This window comes from Bubalus kerabau, chromosome 13, assembly GCF_029407905.1.
Source record: "Bubalus kerabau isolate K-KA32 ecotype Philippines breed swamp buffalo chromosome 13, PCC_UOA_SB_1v2, whole genome shotgun sequence".
Lineage (NCBI taxonomy): Eukaryota > Metazoa > Chordata > Mammalia > Artiodactyla > Bovidae > Bubalus > Bubalus kerabau.
In genome coordinates this window covers 42,407,679-42,425,576 of record NC_073636.1, presented here as the reverse complement: position 1 = coordinate 42,425,576, position 17,898 = coordinate 42,407,679, and the positions used below count along the sequence as shown (strand labels likewise).

The following is a 17,898-nucleotide window of genomic DNA, read 5'->3' as shown; positions in this document are numbered from 1 at the left end:
GCCCAGCCCTATGCACAGACACACAGAGAGACAGACAGACAGACACATACACATACACACTGTGGGAGCATCCCCTGATTGGCATCTCCCGGTCGCCACACCTCGCAGCCCTCTCTCCCACACTGAACTGAAATTAATCAAGGTGGCCAACAACCCAAAGAGGTGACATTGTTACCTCCAACGCTGGGCCACCGAGAGTGCCATGGCTTCCAACCCGGACTTTCAGACACTCTGTCTGGGGGAAGCTGTCTGCCTCACCCAGTACACAGCGGCTGTGCAGACAGACCCTCACAGAGGACAGCAGAGACCACTTGCCCACAGCCAACACCAGCCAGTAACCACAAGGGCAAGCCCCCTGGGGAGTGGGCTCCCCAGAGCCAGGCTCACCTTCAGACCAGGGCATGCCATGAGAGTCTAAGAGTGACCTCAGGAGAGGTGACACCAGCCAAACCACCCCAGACCCCTGACCCACAGATGCCACAGCGAAATAGATAAATTGCTTGAAGCACCAAGGGTAGGGTGATCAGTTATAAGGCATTAAATCATACCTCCCACTCTGTGCGAGCACACACACGAATTGAGTACACACACACATGCACAGGCACATGCCCAAATGCAGCTTTCTCTTCCTGCACCATCACTCGCATTTCCCTGCCTCAATTCAAAACCGAAAGTAAAACACAAGTCTCCCAATCACCCAACTACCTCCCAGGTTGGATCTGGAGGGGTTAAAACTGTGGCTGAAGCCATGACCTGTGCCTTCTGCAGCCCTGGGAGGGAGCTTTCCATGGAAATCCATGGAAATCTGTGGACAGACATTCTCAATGCATCCTCAGGGCCTTGCAGAAACTCCCCACCTGAAGCAATGAAGGAGTGGGGCTTCCTGTTAGTTCCACACAAAGAGCTGTCAGTGGAAAGTAATTTGTGCCCAGAGCTCCGTGAAATATGGGAACAGGTTTATATTCTCTTCCATTCATTGGGAGCAGACTGTCCCTGCTGGTAAATGCACTGATCCAGCGGAAGATGCTACCCTACCAGCACCACATCCATAGCCTTCGGGCCTGCAGAATGCACAAAAAGCAAGCAGGCTACAAAAGGGAAGTTGAGAGGTCAGATGTGTTATTTAAGTGTTTTACAAGTATCTTTACTTCTTGAAATGCACACAAGAGCTGTAGAGTGGCTAGCTGACCATTAGATAGGACTGCATTCTTTCTTTAGCATCTGGAGTTCAAATTTCCAGGGTTTGGATGCCACAATAAAGGTGCAATAAAATGCCTGGAAGAGATAAAAAGAATAATAACTCTTAAGCAAGAAAAATTCCAAAAAAAAAAAAAAGAGAAAACCAGAAGCTCCGATTTCCAGGTGTCAAGATTTGGCTTAAGGAGGGGCCAGTCATGTTCCTATAGGCCCCTGAACAGTTGACCTGATGGCTGAGGAGACAGCTTCACAACTGAGATGAGTGCCACTTCGGTTCATGCCCCTATGATATGAGGCCATCACAGTCAGGGCTCCTTTTGCTCCAGGAGAGCAAGCATTGGAGCCCAGGATGAATTAGCCTGGAGAAATCCTCCTGTCCAGCTCTGGACTTCCCCCGCCACCGCCCCACGCAGACTTCCTGCAGCCCCTGGAGACCCCATGCTGCATGGAGAGCCCAGCAGGTCCTTCCCAGGGGAGGCAGAACCACAAGAATAGTTGGGGTCCTACAGGCTTTGGAAAGGGGATCAGAATCTGGCCAGGTCCCACCAGGAAAAGCTTGCAGCTGGGGAGCTGGGAGGAGACACAGGGCCTGCAGAAGGAATCGGTGTGCTCCCAGCTTCTGACCTGGGTGAGATCACTCTGTCCCTCTCCTCGCCTAAAATCTTTATTCAATCAGAATAAAAATATAAAGTGAGAAAACCTCCATTACATCAACGTGGCACTCACTAGAGCTGAAGCTGTGTAAGATACAAAGACTAAGGGGTCAAGTAGAGGGGGACAAAGGGCCAAGCAACCAGGAACCCAAACTGGCCATAGAGGAACTGAGCCCAGACTGGTGGGGCGAGCAGGTTGCAGGGGATAAGGATGAGTTGAGCTGGTTCCTGGCAGTGTTGGGGAACATATTAGTTGTTCTAGCTGTTCAGTCTCTAATTTGTGCCCAACTTTTTGTGACCCCATGGACTACAGCATCCCAGGTTTCCCTGTCCTTCATTATATCCCAGAGCTTGCTCAGACTCATGTCCATTGAGTCGGTGATGCCATCCAACCATCTCATCCTCTGTCATCCCCTTCTCTTCCTGCCTTCAATCTTTCCCAGTATCAGGGTCTTTTCCAATAAGTCGGCTCTTCACTTCAGGCAGTCAAAGTATTGGAGCTTCAGCTTCAGCATCAGTCCTTCCAATGAATAGTCAGAATTGATTTCCTTTAGGATGGACTGGTTGGATCTCCTTGCAGTCCAAGGGACTCTCAAGAGTCTTCTTCAGCACCACAGTTTGAAAGTATCAATTTTTTCCAGCCTTCTTTATGGTCCAACTCTCAAATCTGTACATGACTACTGGAAAAACCATAGCTTTGACTATATGGACCTTTGTCAGCAGAGTGATGTCTCTGCTTTTTAATACACTGTCTACGTTTGTCATCGCTTTTCTCCCAAGAAGAAAGCATCTTTTAATTTCATGGCTGCAGTCTCTGTCTGCAGTGATACTGCCCTCAAATAACTGTACAGTTTCAGAAATTCTTAGATTTTATTATTAAGTAAAAATCTAAATTATGGAACGGTATGCAGTGCAATTCCCTACTATACAAAAACACAAATATAAAATATAGAAAAAACTAAGATATATAACAATAAGTTGACAGCAGTAAATTTTCCATAAGGGTAGTTATAGCTGACTTTGTTTTTTTCTTCTGTAGTTGATTTTCAGCTACTTAATACTTTGGAAAATTTTTAAATTTCCTACCTTCCATGAACCAGGCCTATAACTATTTAAAATAATACCAGGTTTTAAAACCTTTCCCCAAGGAGATCAGATAGTTACCCTTTCTTCCTTTATAAGACTCAATAAAGAAAACAGATAAACTCAAAACCTATAGGAGATCTGAAATGGGGAATCTCTAAGAGTTGCGTGAGCCCTGTAAGGGCAGAGATGGGAAAGACTATCCGGAGGCTAATGAGTGATTTCAAGCAAGATAATTCAAGGTTGCTGAAGGCTGTCTCAGCACCTACCTTCTGCATTTGGGGATCCTCTTGTGCTGAACAGTTTTCAGTTTTCCCTGAAATTTTCTTGCACTTTGTCCGCTCAATTTCGACTTCAAGAAGGTAATCCAAACTATCCGTGACCTGTCCGTGAATCATTTCAAGTTAGAGAGCATCAAAGAATATGTGGCATCAGTTGTCATTTCTGACAAACAAACATGTCATTGACTGCTTGGGGCAAAGGATGTCTCCCCACCTCCCTCCCTCCTATAGTTTCTTTGGACAGAGTTTTGGGGTAACGCAGAAGTGGTCCTTACCTTGTTCTCTCTGTCTCTCTGTTTCTCAATTTTTTTCATTATGATTTTTAATTTTAAAGCAATGACAGCTCTCACCAAGATAAATCAAGAAAGCTATTTCTTAAAGACCATTTTCCTGGGAAAACTAATGGTTTGTTCACTGGAGCTTGAGAAAGAATCAACATTTTCAATGAAATCCACTTAGAATATATTGCTTCCCTTTGGCAGTTTTAGTTATCTACACCTTATTCCATGTCATACACCCTCCCAAATCCCTGACTTTCCAGGCATCTCCCCTCACTGCCGCCTACCCTGTCCAGAGCCCACCATAGCCCTGTACTCAAGGAGGCCTCACAAAGAAACCCAGATGAGCAATGGTAAATGTCCACTCCCATGATTGAAGAATGAAAAGATGCTCGACCTTACTATTCATTAGAGAAATGCAAATCAAAACTACAATGAAGTGTCACCTCACACAGGTCAGAATAGTCATCATCAAAAAATCTACAAACAAAAATGCTAGAACGGGTGTGGAGGAAAGGGAACCCCTCTACACTATTGGTGAGAATGTAAGTTGATACAACCACTATGGAGATTAGTATGGAGATGACTTTAAAAAACTAAGCATAGAGTTTGCATATGGTCCAGCAATCCTACTCCTGGGCATATACCCTGAGAAAACCGTCATTCAAAAAGATACATGTACCCCACTGTTCCATTGCAGCACTATGTACAATAGCCAGGACATAGAAACAATCTGAAAAGGAAAACAAAGTTTATAAGACTTTAAGGAAAGAATATTTAAAGAGAATGACCAGGTTAGTTAGATTCTGTACCTGAGTACAGAAGAATAAGAGATAATTCAGAAAATAGAGTAAACATTTTGGAAGTTCTGGAAAAGTTGCCTGGGCATTGAACAAAATGGGTATAGGCAGAAATCTAAGTACGGTTTCATGAGTATAAAACATACTTTAAAATTTTCAGCTATGCAGTAAGTGTCTGAAAGGACACCTGCAGGTGTGCCCACCAGGATCGATGTCTGTGGGGGATGTAAAGAAATCAGGGGTCACCTTCAAAACTACTTACAAATGGACCCCAAGCACATTTTTCAGGACTGCTGCTGCTGTTAAGTCGCTTCAGGTGTGTCCAACTCTGTGCGACCCCATAGACAGCAGCCAACAGGCTTCTCTGTCCCTGGGATTCTCCAGGCAAGAACACTGGAGTGGGTTGCCATTTTCTTCTCCAATGCATGAAGATGAAAAGTGAAAGTGAAGTCGCTCACTCATGTCCAACTCTTAGCAACCTCATGGACTGCAGCCTACCAGGTTCCTCCATCCCTGGGATTTTCCAGGCAAGAGTACTGGAGTGGGGTGCCATTGCCTTCTCCGTTTCCAGGACTGGATATCAAGTTTTCCAGTGCTGTTGTCATTTGGGGCTGTTGGCATTTGAATTTCTTGGCTGTGGGGGCCGTGCTATGCCTGAGGCGTGATGACCCACATTCCTGAACTCCATTCCTCAAATATCAGTAGCAGCCTCTTCAGTTGTGATGACCAGAAACATCTCAGGCTATGGCCAAAAATGCCCTGAAGAGCAAAATCTATGCCCAACTGAGAATAAGTGCTTTGTATTTGAGTACATTTCCAACTGAAAATTACCATAAAAACAGACTTCCCTAAATCATCCTCAACAACCACTGAACGACCCCCAGCCCCACCTTCGCCCCCGATTGCCCAGGACAGGGAGGCAATGAGGGTCTAGCTGTGGATTCAGCCACTCACTCCTTCCATGGCCAGGTCTCTCTGACTCCCCTGGCCTCCTATGACACCGTGCCCTCCTGGCCGGCCGCACCGTTGTATCTTTGGCCCAGCAGGCATCATTCAGAAGCAGTAGCATCGGTGGATTAAGAGTAGATAGCCTGGGTTTAAATCTTGGCTCTTCTCTTAGTAGCTGTGTGACCCTGGGCAGGTTTCTAAACGTCTCTGTGCCTGTTTTCCTCCTCTGTGAACTGGAGCTGGTAGCTACACGCTTTTTCTTTAAGGGCCAGAGAGGAAATATTCCAGGCTTTGCAGCACAGACACAGCCCAGATAGCATTCAAAAAGTATGCCTGGCAGTGTCCTAATAAAATTGTATTTATGGACATAAGTTTCAGTGTAATATAATTTTCATATGTCACAAAATAGTCTCCTTTTGTTTCTTATATTCATTCATATCTCATGGGATGTACTAAGAAGGGCCATGGGCCAGATTTGGCTGCAGTCTGTGCGTGACAACTGCTGATAAATATCTTTGTAGTTTTGACTTAAGTCATTCAGTGGAATAGAGCAGTTTTCCATCTGTAGGGCCTGTGGGTATTTTGTTAAGTTTTATCTGAATTGTCACCCAGTATTTGTCACCCAGCACCCAGAAACACAGTGCTGGTTCCTCTAAGACACAGTCCATATTCCAACCTCCAGCTGCTCTAAGAGCATCCTTTATGGCATTATTTCATTGTTTGTTTATTTAGCTGCACCAGGTCTTGGTTGTGGCATGTGAAATCTAGTACCCTGACCAGGATATGAACCCAGGTTCCCTGCAGTGGGAGTACGGAGTCTTAGCCACTGGACCACGAGGGAAGTCCCTGGTATTATTTTAAATCCAAGAGATGACACAGAAACACATCTTGCCTTTATCATCATGCTTCCTAAATTTCTTTTCATGAGAACCATTTCTTGCTCTACTCCATCTTTCACAGCACTGATATTTAAATTTTTATCAATTTTTTAATTGGAGTATAATTGCTTTGCAATGTTGTGTTAGGTTCTGCTGTACAACAAGATGCACAACAGTGTGAACTGGCTATATGTATACATATATCCCCTCCCTCTTGGATCTCCCTCTGACGCCCCCATCCCACCCCCTAGGTCATCACAGAGCAACGAGCTGAGCTCCCTGTGCTATACAGCACCTTCCTACTAGCTATCTATGTTACACATGGCAGTGTGTATATATCAGTGCTACTCTCTCAATTTGTCCCACCCTCTCCTTCCCTCTCTCTGTCCACAAGTGCATTCTCGACATCTGTGTCTCTATTCCTGCCCTGCAAATAGGTTCATCGGTATTATTTTCCTTGAAATCTACAGCACTGATATTTTGAAGTGGTCTTAGAGAATGCCCCATAATATACTTGTGTGTGTGCTCAGCCAGTTCAGTTGTGTCTGACTCTTTGCAACACCATGGACTGTAGCCCGCCAGGCTTCTCTGTCCATGGGGATTCTCCAGGCAAGAATACTGGAACGGGTTGCCATGCCCTCCTCCAGGGGATCTTCCTGACCCAGGGATTGAACCCACATCTCTTATGTCTCCTGCATTGGCAGAGAAGCATGATGATGATTACCATGAAGACCACCTGGGAAGCAGCACCCTGTAACATGGACTTGTCTAATTGTCCCTCACGAACACCCTCACACATCTGGGACAGGACCCGGTATACAAGTGATGCCATGTCCTTGCAGTGATGTCCCATCAGAGGCATGTAGTATCAGTTTGTCCAGCATGTTCTGGTTGTAATTAATTAACAAGCAATCCCTGTAGCTATGGCCCCTTCCCTTTACTTCTCTCCATCCTGGGTGGCAGATCCATTGCTGATCTTTGCCTGAGTTTGTTATTACCATGGTGGTTGCAAAAGGTGATTTTCTAGTTTCCTATTCTTTCACATTTCTAAGTAGGCGGAAGAGGAATCTTCCCTTCTGCCCTGGTTCCTACTTACAATAAAAGCTGGGTGTGGAGTTTCTCTGCTTGTTCACTGTGTTATAACACATCCTCTTCAACACTCAGGTGGATGATATCTGCTCACACTATCCCGAACATGGCCCCTTTAAGAGCCCCTCTGTGCTCTTACCTGTTTTCTGATGTGACTATAACTACTTTTAAGTTATTTGAATGGATATATTATGTTTTACCCCAGAGTTATAAAAGAGAAAACTTAATTAACTTTCTTTCCCAAACCCCTAAATTAAAGTTTATAAATTTTGGCCCAGGTATCTCTCAGCTGCTCTCAGCTGACAATGGCCCTCCCACAAAGGTGGGCACAGGGACAAAGGGTGGGAAGCGAGAGCCACTAACCTGCTCCTGGGACCTCAGAACGTTCATCACCTTGTAGACATACTTGTCCTTGCTGGCCTTGTTGTACTCCTTCATGGCAAACCACAGCGCCTGCTGCACATACACGTAGGAGGCTGGGATGTCTTGGAATTCCCTCGTCACCTTCTTCGAACCCCAGGCTTGGACACCTCTGGACGTGAGGGCCACCATGGTCATCCAGAGCATCAGGCCAGGGCAGATCCTGGCCATGGCTCCTCAAATGGGGGTTCAGGCCGAATCCCTCCTGTCCTGCCAAGGCTTAGTGGGCCCTGCTGCCCCCACACCGGCCCCTCCCAGTGCTGCTGCAGGTGGAAAGTGGAGAACAATTGTTAAAATCATCTGCCCCCAAAAAAGCCACCTGCGAAACGTGTAATTCAGTCCATTTGCCCAGCACGGATGCTTCCTTTTTGGAAGGACACACACCTCTGTGTACACACACACACACACACACCTGATCTTCCTGATGGCTGCCTAGGACCTATTTGTGCTGGGACCTGTCTGCTGAGTGCGGGTGAGTCTCTCCAGCCCGTGGAAGGCCCTGCACATTGTGTCCCCATCTCTCCGAGCCCCGTGGAGATGCCCTTTACACTCAGGAGGCAAGAGTCCCAGGACTGAGCGTCTGCTTTAGCCCAGGGCTGTCTGGCTCAGTCTCGCCCACATGTACGAGGGATGGCATGCCACTTGTGAAATGCCTTTGCTTTAGAGGAATCCCTCCAGCCAACAAGGACCCATAGGACATAGCTCTCAAGGCCGAAGCAGCGGTTCGGGTGTCGGGGGCAGACCAGGAGCTAGCAGCCTGAGCCAAAGCTGAATCCGTGGGGGGCGGGGGGTGCGTTTGCCCAGAGAAGTAAAGACAGGGTGTCTGGGCTGAACAGAGGATGTGGTGTCTAAACCAAGAGACTCCTGGGGCCTAGATATAGACACCCAGCACCAAATACTCCCAGGGTCTTAGTTCAGCTGCCCATCTGGGGTTGCCATGTGCCCTCTGCCAGGAATCACCAACCAAACCTGTGCCTCCCAGAGACTGACCTGTGGGGAGGCTGATGCACAGGGACACAGGGTTCTCATGCCCACCCTGCCGGCCAGCGGTAACCTATCCCTTCCCGCCCTGGCTCTGCTCCACGGCAGTTTCAGTGTGACGCACGAGGGGCAGGGGTGACTCTCTCCTGCTCCATGTGCCTGGGCACATGGGTGGCCGCCTGGGGCCATCTCCTGCCCACCAGGGCTACCCCCAGACCCACCTGAGCACCAAGGCCCTTTCCACAATGCTGTGGCCGAGACCTGAGCTGGCCACCGGCCGCAGGCAGCTTCTCCCCCTCCCCAGGACCTGAGCACGGTGGCTCCCGCCTGTGGCCAGCTCGTTTCCAGCCCACTCAGTTCACAGCCATGTGCCTGCTTGGGGTGTCTGTCAGGGCCAAGGTCGAGTGCTTCTGTCCCCAGCTGCCCTCCCTGTCAGTGGTCACCTCTGTGGCCCCTTTGTGACCTAAGCCCTGCCCTACTGATGCGGCCCTAGTGACCAGCCCCTCTGACGAGGGACCCTCTACCTTCAAGCCCATAGACCCACTGGGGAGCCCACAGCATCTGCCACCAGCACTGAGTTCCCGTCCTGTCCCATGCCTCTGGACTTTCTAAATCTCTGCGCTTTGGATGGGCAGCTGGAAGTGAAGCCACCTCCAGCGAGTCTCTGTCGGGGTCCCATTGTGGGACCCCCTTGGTCTTAGAGGCAGGAGGAGGCGCCAAACAGCCAGGCTCAGGGGCCCTGGGCCTCCTCACTCAGGAGGGGAGCCCAGGGCTAGTGCCAAGGACACGAAGCCGAAGGCTGGCGATGGCCACAGGTGTGTGACCCTCCGTGGGATGGACAGATGGCAGCCATCTCTCCACATCTCCAGGCTTGTCTCAGATGGGCTCCCTTGGTCCAGTTTCCTCCCCTGTGTGTACTTCTCATCCCGAGTCAGCCTCCTCTGACGGTCACGAATCCGTCTCTCTCAGCACAGGGCCCTGGTTCAGCCGTGGTGAGGGACTTCCATGAACTCAGACATTGGGAAATCACTGTTTCTCTTTCCAGGATAACATACAGCCCAAGGAGGATCATACCTGAGACCTGTAAGATGAGATCCAGACAGGGCATGTGAGACCTGAAAGTTACCTGCTGAAGGGTCAGATGTCTGAGACGGAATCCTGGGCTGGAATTCAGGAGCCCTTTCTAAGCTCATCTCACGTGTTAGCAAAGTAATGCCCAAAATTCTTCAAGCCAGGCTTCAACAGTAAGTGAACAGTGCACTTCTGGATGTTCAAGCTGGATTTAGAAAAGGCAGAGGAACCAGAGATCAAACTGCCAACATCTGTTGGATCATCAAAAAAGCAACAGAGTTCCAGAAAAACACCTACTTCTGTTTTATTGATTACGCCAAAGCCTTTGACTGTCTGGATCACAACAAACTGTAGAAACTTCTGAAAGAGATGAGAATACCAGACCACCTGACCTGCCTCCTGAGAAATCTGTATGCAGGTCAAGAAGCAAAAGTTAGAACTGGACATGGAACAATAGACTGGTTCCAAATCGGGAAAGAGTACACCAAGGCTGTATATTGTCACCCTGCTTATTTAACTTACATTCAGAGTACATATAACTTATATGCAGAAACAGTGACAGACTTAATTTGGGGGGCTCCAAAATCACTGCAGGTGGTGACTGCAGCCATGAAATTAAAACACGTTTACTCCAGTGGTCATGTATGGATGTGAGAGTTGGACTGTGAAGAAAGCTGAGCGCCGAAAAATTGATGCTTTTGAACTGTGGTGTTGGAGAAGACTCTTGAGAGTCCCTTAGACTGCAAGGAGATCCAACCAGTCCATTCTAAAGGAGATCAGCCCTGGGATTTCTTTGGAAGGAATGATGCTAAAGCTGAAACTCCAGTACTTTGGCCACCTCATGCAAAGAGTTGACTCATTGGAAAAGACTCTGATGCTGGGAGGGATTGGGGGCAGGAGGAGAAGGGGACGACAGAGGATGAGATGGCTGGATGGCATCACTGACTCGATGGATGTGAGTCTGGGTGAACTCCGGGAGTTCGTGATGGACAGGGAGACCTGGCGTGCTGCGATTCATGGGTCACAAGGAGTAGGACACGACTGAGTGACTGAACTGAACTGAACTGCATATGTGTGTACTGTGTTATATCTATCCATTCACCAATGAGTGGACATGAAGGTTGTGTCTACTTCTTGGCTATTATGACTAGTATTGCTCCAAGCATCTTTATTCAGGCTTTTGTGTGGATGTATGCTTTTATTTCTCTCAGGTATACACTGAGTTACTGAGTTACCTGAACTCTATATTTAACTTTTTGAGAACCTACTAGGTGATTTCCCAAAATGGCTACAGCATTTTGCACTCCCATGGGCAGTGTCTGGGGGTTCCAATTTTACTACATCTATGCCAGAACTGGTTATGACCTCTGTTTTTGATGATCACCATTTTAGAGTCCCTTGGACTGCAAGGAAATACAACCAGTCTATCCTAAAGGAGATCAGTCCTGGGTGTTCATTGGAAGGACTGATGTTGAAGCTGAGCTCCAATACTTTGGCCACCTGATGCAAAGAGCTGACTCATTGGAAAGGACCCTGATGCTGGGAAAGATTGAAAGCAGGAGGAGAAGGGGATGACAGAGGATGAGATGGTTGGATGGCATCACCGACTCATTGGACATGGGTTTGGGTAGACTCCAGAAGTTGGTGATGGACAGGGAGGCCTGGCGTGCTGCTGTTCTTGGGGTCTCAGAGTTGGACACAACTGAGTGACTGAACTGAACTGAAATTTTAGTGGGCATGAAGGGAGACAAGTGGTAAGATCTTGACAAGTGTGATGTAGAACATTTCAATTTTCACCATATCAAGGAGTTTTTGGAAGTAGTCTTTAAAAAGACAAGAATCTAATAGGAAACTTGGAGATAAGTCATCAACACAGAAAAAGAAATATAAATATCTCTAAAACACACGTGAAAACATGCTTAACATCTTTAACAGAAATTCAAATTAATCCAGATCAATGAAGTATCACCATTCCCCTACTCTTTGGAAAAAGGTTGAATGCGATGACGGTGTCTAGTTGATAAGCCACCTTCATCAGCATTGGTACATGGGGATCCAACAGTCTTTGTTCACAGTGACTTAGCAATCTCTGTCAAACATTTAAAAGTTACACAGTGCCCAACACTTCTGAATCCAGGAATTGTCCCACAGAAATTTTTGTCTATGTGCACAATAGAGCATGGGCACCTTGGTCTTTCTTGGCTGGAATAGAACAGTTATTACCTAATTCTTCTGCTTTGATAGACTGCCCCTATCCTGGACTTTTGGCTGCAAAGAGCAGGCTTGTGTTGGAGTGAGAAAACACAACTGTTTACAAAACAGCATCTTCACTAGCGTTGTCAGCACAGACCATTTTCGAGGTCCTAGGCTGGGCCTGGGGCTTCCCAGGTTGCGCTAGTGGTAAAGAACTCACCTGCCAATGTAGAGACATAAGAGACGCAGGTTCAATCCCTGGGTTGGGAATATTCCCTGGAGGAGGGCATGCAACCCATTCTAGTATTCTTGCCTGTGTGGAGAATCCCATGGGCTACAGTCCATAGGATCGAAAAGAGTTGGACACGACTGAAGCAACTTAGCACAGCACAGCACAGGCTGGGCTTGGGTGGAGGGGAGGGATGCCCGGTGGGTCCTTGGTGAGGAGGGAGCTTCACAACCTGCATCAGAGGCTGTGTTTCTGGGGCTCACACTGATACAGGTCCCAGTCTGAGGCCTGCGGGCCGGGGGAGGCTGGAGGGTTCATTTGAGGGCCTCAGCCCATCTCACTCCATGTTTCCAAACATCAGTACCTTCTCCACTTCTTCCTGTGGATGATTGAGTCTTTCCAGCTCTTGTATAAACCTGGGAGATCCTCTCTCACCTGGATCAATGTGGGTGAGCCTCCTAAGCAGGATCTTTGGACCCACTTGGGCTATAGGGCCAGAGAACGTTACTGAAATAAGTTGTTTGGAGATTTAGTCTTCCTTTCTCTAGGCCTCTGTCCGTCCACTCTGAACCACTCCCCCCAAAGTTCTCTACCATCCACCTAAAGCCATTGGCCACCTGCAGGACTGAGGGTCTGCTTGGAGGTGGGGAGGGTGAGCTCTCGGCCAGACAGAGGCCACCACGAAAGGCTGTGCTGCTGAGGCCCAAACTCCAAACTCAGCCTCAAAAGCAAACAGCCTGGAAGGAAAAAAGCCAAATCACCTTCCTCCCTAGTCACATTTGCTGGCCGCTTGCCAAGGCAGAGGCTGAGCGAGACACACAGAAGACACCGCCCAGGGCCGGACAGTTCAGTTCAGTTCAGTTCAGTCGCTCAGTCATGTCCAACTCTTTGCGACCCCATGAACTGCAGCATGCCAGGCCTCCCTGTCCATCACCAACTCCTGGAGTTTACCCAAACTCATGTCCATTGAGCCAGTGATGCCATCCAACCATCTCATCCTCTGCCATCCCCTTCTCCTCCTGCCCTCAGCCTTTCCCAGCATCAGGGTCTCTTCCAATGAGTCAGCTCTTCGCATCAGGTGGCCAAAGTATTGGAGTTTCAGCTTCAACATCAGTCCTTCCAATAAACACCCAGGACTTATCTCCTTTAGGATGGACTGGTTGGATCTCCCAGCAGTTCAAGGGACTCTCAAGAGTCTTCTCCAACTCCACAGTTCAAAAGCATCAATTCTTCGATGCTCAGCTTTCTTTATAGTCCAACTCTCACTGGCCTATTGAGTGCAGCACTTTCACAGCATTATCTTTTAGGATTTAAAATAGCTCAACTGGCATCCCATCACCTCCACTAGCTTTGTTCATAGTGATGCTTCCTAAGGCCCACTTGACTTCGCATTCCAGGATGTCTGACTCTAGGTGAGTGATCACACCATTGTGATTATCTGGGTCATGAAGATCTTTTTTGTACAGTTCTTCTATGTCTTCTTGCCACCTCTTCTTAATATCTGCTAGGTCGGACACCTGGCTCCAGTCCTAGTTTGGGAAGGCTGCCATTGCCCTTGACTGGGCTGTCTTACATAATTCCAGTTTGGTTCGTCTCATTTGGTGGCTCTTCTTTTCAGCAGTGCCTTTTGTTTAGTCTTGCTCCAAGGGTGGCCTGAATGGGTGAGATCCTACAGAAATCACCCTCACTTTATTACAAACCTCCTTTTGTCTGAAAGGAGGATGGGGTCCAGCCCCCGGCACTTTGGAGCAATCCTCTGCTCTGTAGCCTTGCTCTGTTCCTGGGCCTCTCTCTTGGGTTAAGTCTGCTGTGGCACTGAGAGGGTGAGGCTAAGTTCTTCACACAGCAAGCTCTCCATCTTGGCAATGGGCACAGTCCCACTTTCTTGTTTTTTGCACAGACAAGCTGAGGGGGAGCCAGTGATTGCAGAAGGGCTTTCTCTGCATTTCTCTGTGGGGGGCTGGGTGTGGTTCTGAGACAGCGTTCTAAAAGCAGGGCCATGGGCATGTGTACACCTTGGGCTGAGACCACCAAGTCAGACAGCTCAGAGGCCCGTCCCTGCAATAGCCGTGGTGGGGCACCACGTGGGGCCGGAGACCAGGTCATTGCCACTGATAATTCTTTTCCTAAGATCGGTCCCCAGAGTCACATTCCTGTTCGTGGGGGTGGAAGGCTGCACGCTGCAGGTGCCTGGTGTCCAGATAAGAGCGGGGGGACTCCTCAACCCAAGCGCTCCCATCCTCTATCCCCAGGACTCTCTGTTCTTTGGGGAAGTGCCTTGCAGTCTGTTTTGTCCCTGGCCTACTTAGAAGTGGAAACAGTCAATCTGTGTGTCAGTTCAAGAACAAAGGTGACCTTAGAAATAACGCTTTTCAACTGTAGATAGGAAGCGGTTGACAGTAAGAAGTGGGAGGGACCTGCAGAGATAGGGCTCAGGCCTCTGCTGCTCATTGTCCCCAAGGACACCGTCCAGCCCAGCCTCAGCAGAGACCCGCAGATCCAAGTGTCCCAGCCCTGATAGCTGAGCTGGAATGGTCAGGCTCCCTGGCCGGGATGTGCAGAACAGCTGACCCAGCACACCCCTTGTTTCCATGGACCTGCTCACAGAGGTGGGCGTGCGGTCCTCCAAGGTGAAGGCAAGCAGCCCCAGGACGCAGTTATACAGGAAGGACTGAACTAGACGGCGACAGTGTTGGGATAAGAACTTCATCTTCCGAGCTGGCCTATGGCTATACCCCAGCCCCCACAGGAGCCAGCAGCCCCCTAGCTCAGGGGTGCTGGTGTATGGGAGGCGGTCATATAGCTGACCCTGCTCCTGGCTTCACTCCCCTCGCTGGAGGGCTCTGTGGACCAGCCAGGACTTGGGACTCATTTACTTGTGCTCAGACACATTTATGTCCGAGAATGGAGGCCATTAGCTGGGACTGGTCCCCAGGTAGCCAGGCTCTGCTCGTAGGGTCAGTTAAACACTGTGGTGAGAGGGCCTCCCCTGGCCAAGCCTGATCGCAAGCTCCAGGTGCCCACTTGCCCTGGGCCCCCCCACCTCTGTTTGCCGTGGCTTCCTGAGCTTCCATCCTTTCCCGTCAAAGGCTGGACCCGTGTGTGGCAAGAAGCGGGGAGGCTGCCCATCATGGGGGTTGGTCCCACCGAGGGTGGGGACATGGTGTGTGAGTGCTGAAAGCTGGGGGTGGTGAGCAGCCCAGAGTGGGCATGCCACCTGTGTGGCCAAGCCATGGATGGGGAATAGCAGGAGGGAAGTTTTAAAAATGCCCTGGGCACTGTAGAGAAAGTGGGCACACAAGGGCATGTCCGGTCCCCACTGACATCATCACCGGGCTGTAGAGGGGCCATCCAGGCCCCTTGAGTCACATCTCCTTCCACTCTGGTCAGTCCACAGGAGAAGACGGCTCCTCAGGGAGGAATTGAAGAGCCTCTGGCTGGCCCTGGGTGATGTCGATGGCTGCGTTGACCTGGCCCCACATGTCCAGGAGAAACCTGGTGATGGGGACAGAGACTGCAGGAGGAGGTGAGTGTCCCGCCTGGTCTATTTTGTGATGACTCTCGTGGGGTGGCCCTGGCTAAGACTGAGGATGCCCGAAGGCAGACGGTGCAGTGGCCTGCTTCTTTCCAGGGTCACCAGGGGATCTGGGCACCCCCATGGTGGACCTGAGGGGAGTGGACTTCACCAAGGAAATCAGCCAGGCGGACCAGGGACCCTCAGTCACAGAAGGGCCATCTCACCCTCTGGGCCTTCCCTCTGGCTGTAGCACCCTCCTCCTGCTTGCCCCTCCTCTGGCCTGGCCGTGTCCATCCATCTCGAGAGAGGACCCAAATCTTTATCCCATAAAACAAAATGGCTTTGTATTTTAATCCCGGGGTTGGAGTGAGACCCCCTTATATTTGCCAGCCTGGGTCCATCCCAGAGCTTGCATGTGGTCATCCCACCCAGCCCCTTGCACAGGGTGGACAGTGGTGGCCGCTCCACACGCTTCCGGTGTCTGGATCTTGACCCTTTGTCTCTGACTCCATTGGAGACCCTAGAAATGCACCCACTGAGTCTACACGTACCAACCATGTAGAAAGGGGGACTCTCCCAAGATGCATATGGAAGCTGAGTCTGTGTACCCACATGGCTTCCCAGTCCAGCAGGACCCAGGAGCCAGGCAGTCCCTAGCTGGCCTGGCTCCAGGCAAGCAGACCTGCAGTGTGTTAGAGGTAAAGGTGTCACAGGGGACACGGCAGAGCTGGTGCAGCGTTCGTGTCTCTGAGACCAGCACTGGGCCGCATTCTCCCTGCAGCCCCCTGGGACCTTTCCCAGGTTGGAGGCCCTGCACCCCCTGCCACTGCAGCCCGAGTGGTCCCTGGGATGCCTACAGGCCCTGAGAGCTCTGCCTCCTTTCCCCCGGCCCCACCCAGGCCTGGGCTGAATGGATTCCTTGTTCTCACTTAGAATGGCCATGACTGCTCACTGGGTGGAAAGACCTCAACCCCTGCTGAGCCCTGGACCGGTCTAGAGAATGGGCAGCCTCTGAGTCCACCTGGGCTGCCTGGTTGGGCCCCATTTCCCTCGTCTCCATGACTTTCTGGGATCCCATGCTCCGGGGTCTCAGAACAAAGTCCAGGACGCAGGGGGGCTTCAGCAGGATGAAGTAGAGGCTGCAGGTCAGATCTTGGGGGCTCTTTCCCTCCCCTCCCCCTCAGGGGAAGTAACTACGTGTGTGTGTGTGTGTGAGAGAGAGAGAGAGAGAGAAACTCCAGGAACATCTTAGCAGAAATGACATGAAACCCATTAAGAAAAAGCGAGGCCTGCTTGGCATCATTTTTCATGTGAGAGAGAAAACTAAGAGCCTTGGAGAGGCAGGTTGGAAAGAGGTGAGGTTAGATTAAATTTTCTTGTTAGTTAACACACACTTAGAAATAGGCCTGTATGAGGCATCTCTCAGCAAGGCATTCCTGTAGCACCCCTGTGGTGGTCTGGCTGGCCCCACACTGTCCCCAGGCCTGGTTGAACACTGGATTCCCATGGTTTCCACACAACAAGCCTGAAGGAAGGACCATCCCAAGGGGCTGAGCCCAAAAGGTCCTTCCTAGGGCGCCCACGTGTGCCTCTGGAGCCGGGGGCACAGGCAGGCGTCTGTGGGCTGACCTGGGCACCTGGGCTGGGTGGTAGCTCTGCTGCTCCTCTGGGGGTCATCCCACCAGGGTGTCAAGGGGCACTTTTAGATGGAGCCCCCTGGCTGGTGGGAAAGAGTAGTTTTCAATCAGGGTATGAGAATTAGGTTGACATAGAGCCTGTTTCAGGTCTAAATCCTGGGCCCTTTGTTGGTGGAGGCTCCTGGTGGGGAGGAGGGCAGAACAGGGGCTGTGTCTGAGGAAAGTGGGGGGCACAGGGCTGGGCCTGGAAGAGAGACCGTGGGGACTGATGGGGGTTAGGAGAAGGGACAGTGGAAGGAGAGGCAAGGGCTATGCCAGGCGAGTGCCCGGTGTCACCCTGGGTAGCGTGACAGTCCCAACCGAGACCTCCATGTTCCCGCTTGAGACCTCAGTTCAGAAGAACCAGAGACGAAAGCAATGGCTTTGGGGTCTCGTGGCCTCCTTCTATCGGGGCAGCAACGCTGCTTCCCCATCATCCACCAGACCCTGAGGAGAAACCCTGACCTTTGGGAACACAGTTGTCATCCCGAATTGTACCCAACGCCACCTTTAAAACAGGCTAGTTACTTAAAAACATTTTAATTGTGGTAAATTATATATCTATATATAACCTCCCGTCTTAACCATTTTCAAACAGACATTC

General features: G+C 50.0%; 1 protein-coding gene across 1 annotated transcript; it reads right to left on the bottom strand.

Moving 5' to 3' along the window:
- Positions 1 to 1,191: 1,191 nt before the first annotated feature.
- Positions 1,192 to 7,759, bottom strand: LOC129625170 (cystatin-13-like). Its single transcript, XM_055543295.1, has 3 exons — positions 7,571 to 7,759; positions 3,203 to 3,316; positions 1,192 to 1,275 (listed from the first exon to the last, which is right to left on the bottom strand). Exons 1-3 carry the CDS (start codon positions 7,757 to 7,759, stop codon positions 1,192 to 1,194), a joined length of 387 nt encoding a protein of 128 aa, XP_055399270.1.
- Positions 7,760 to 17,898: the final 10,139 nt, after the last annotated feature.

Coding starts and splice junctions, on each gene's coding strand:
- LOC129625170 (XM_055543295.1), bottom strand. CDS start 7,759: ATGGTGGCCCTCACGTCCAGAGGTGTCCAAGCCTGGGGTTCGAAGAAG. Junction 3,317..7,570: donor TTCTGAGGTCCCAGGAGCAG/GTTAGTGGCTCT, acceptor ATTCACGGACAG/GTCACGGATAGTTTGGATTA. Junction 1,276..3,202: donor AGGATCCCCAAATGCAGAAG/GTAGGTGCTGAG, acceptor TATCTCTTCCAG/GCATTTTATTGCACCTTTAT.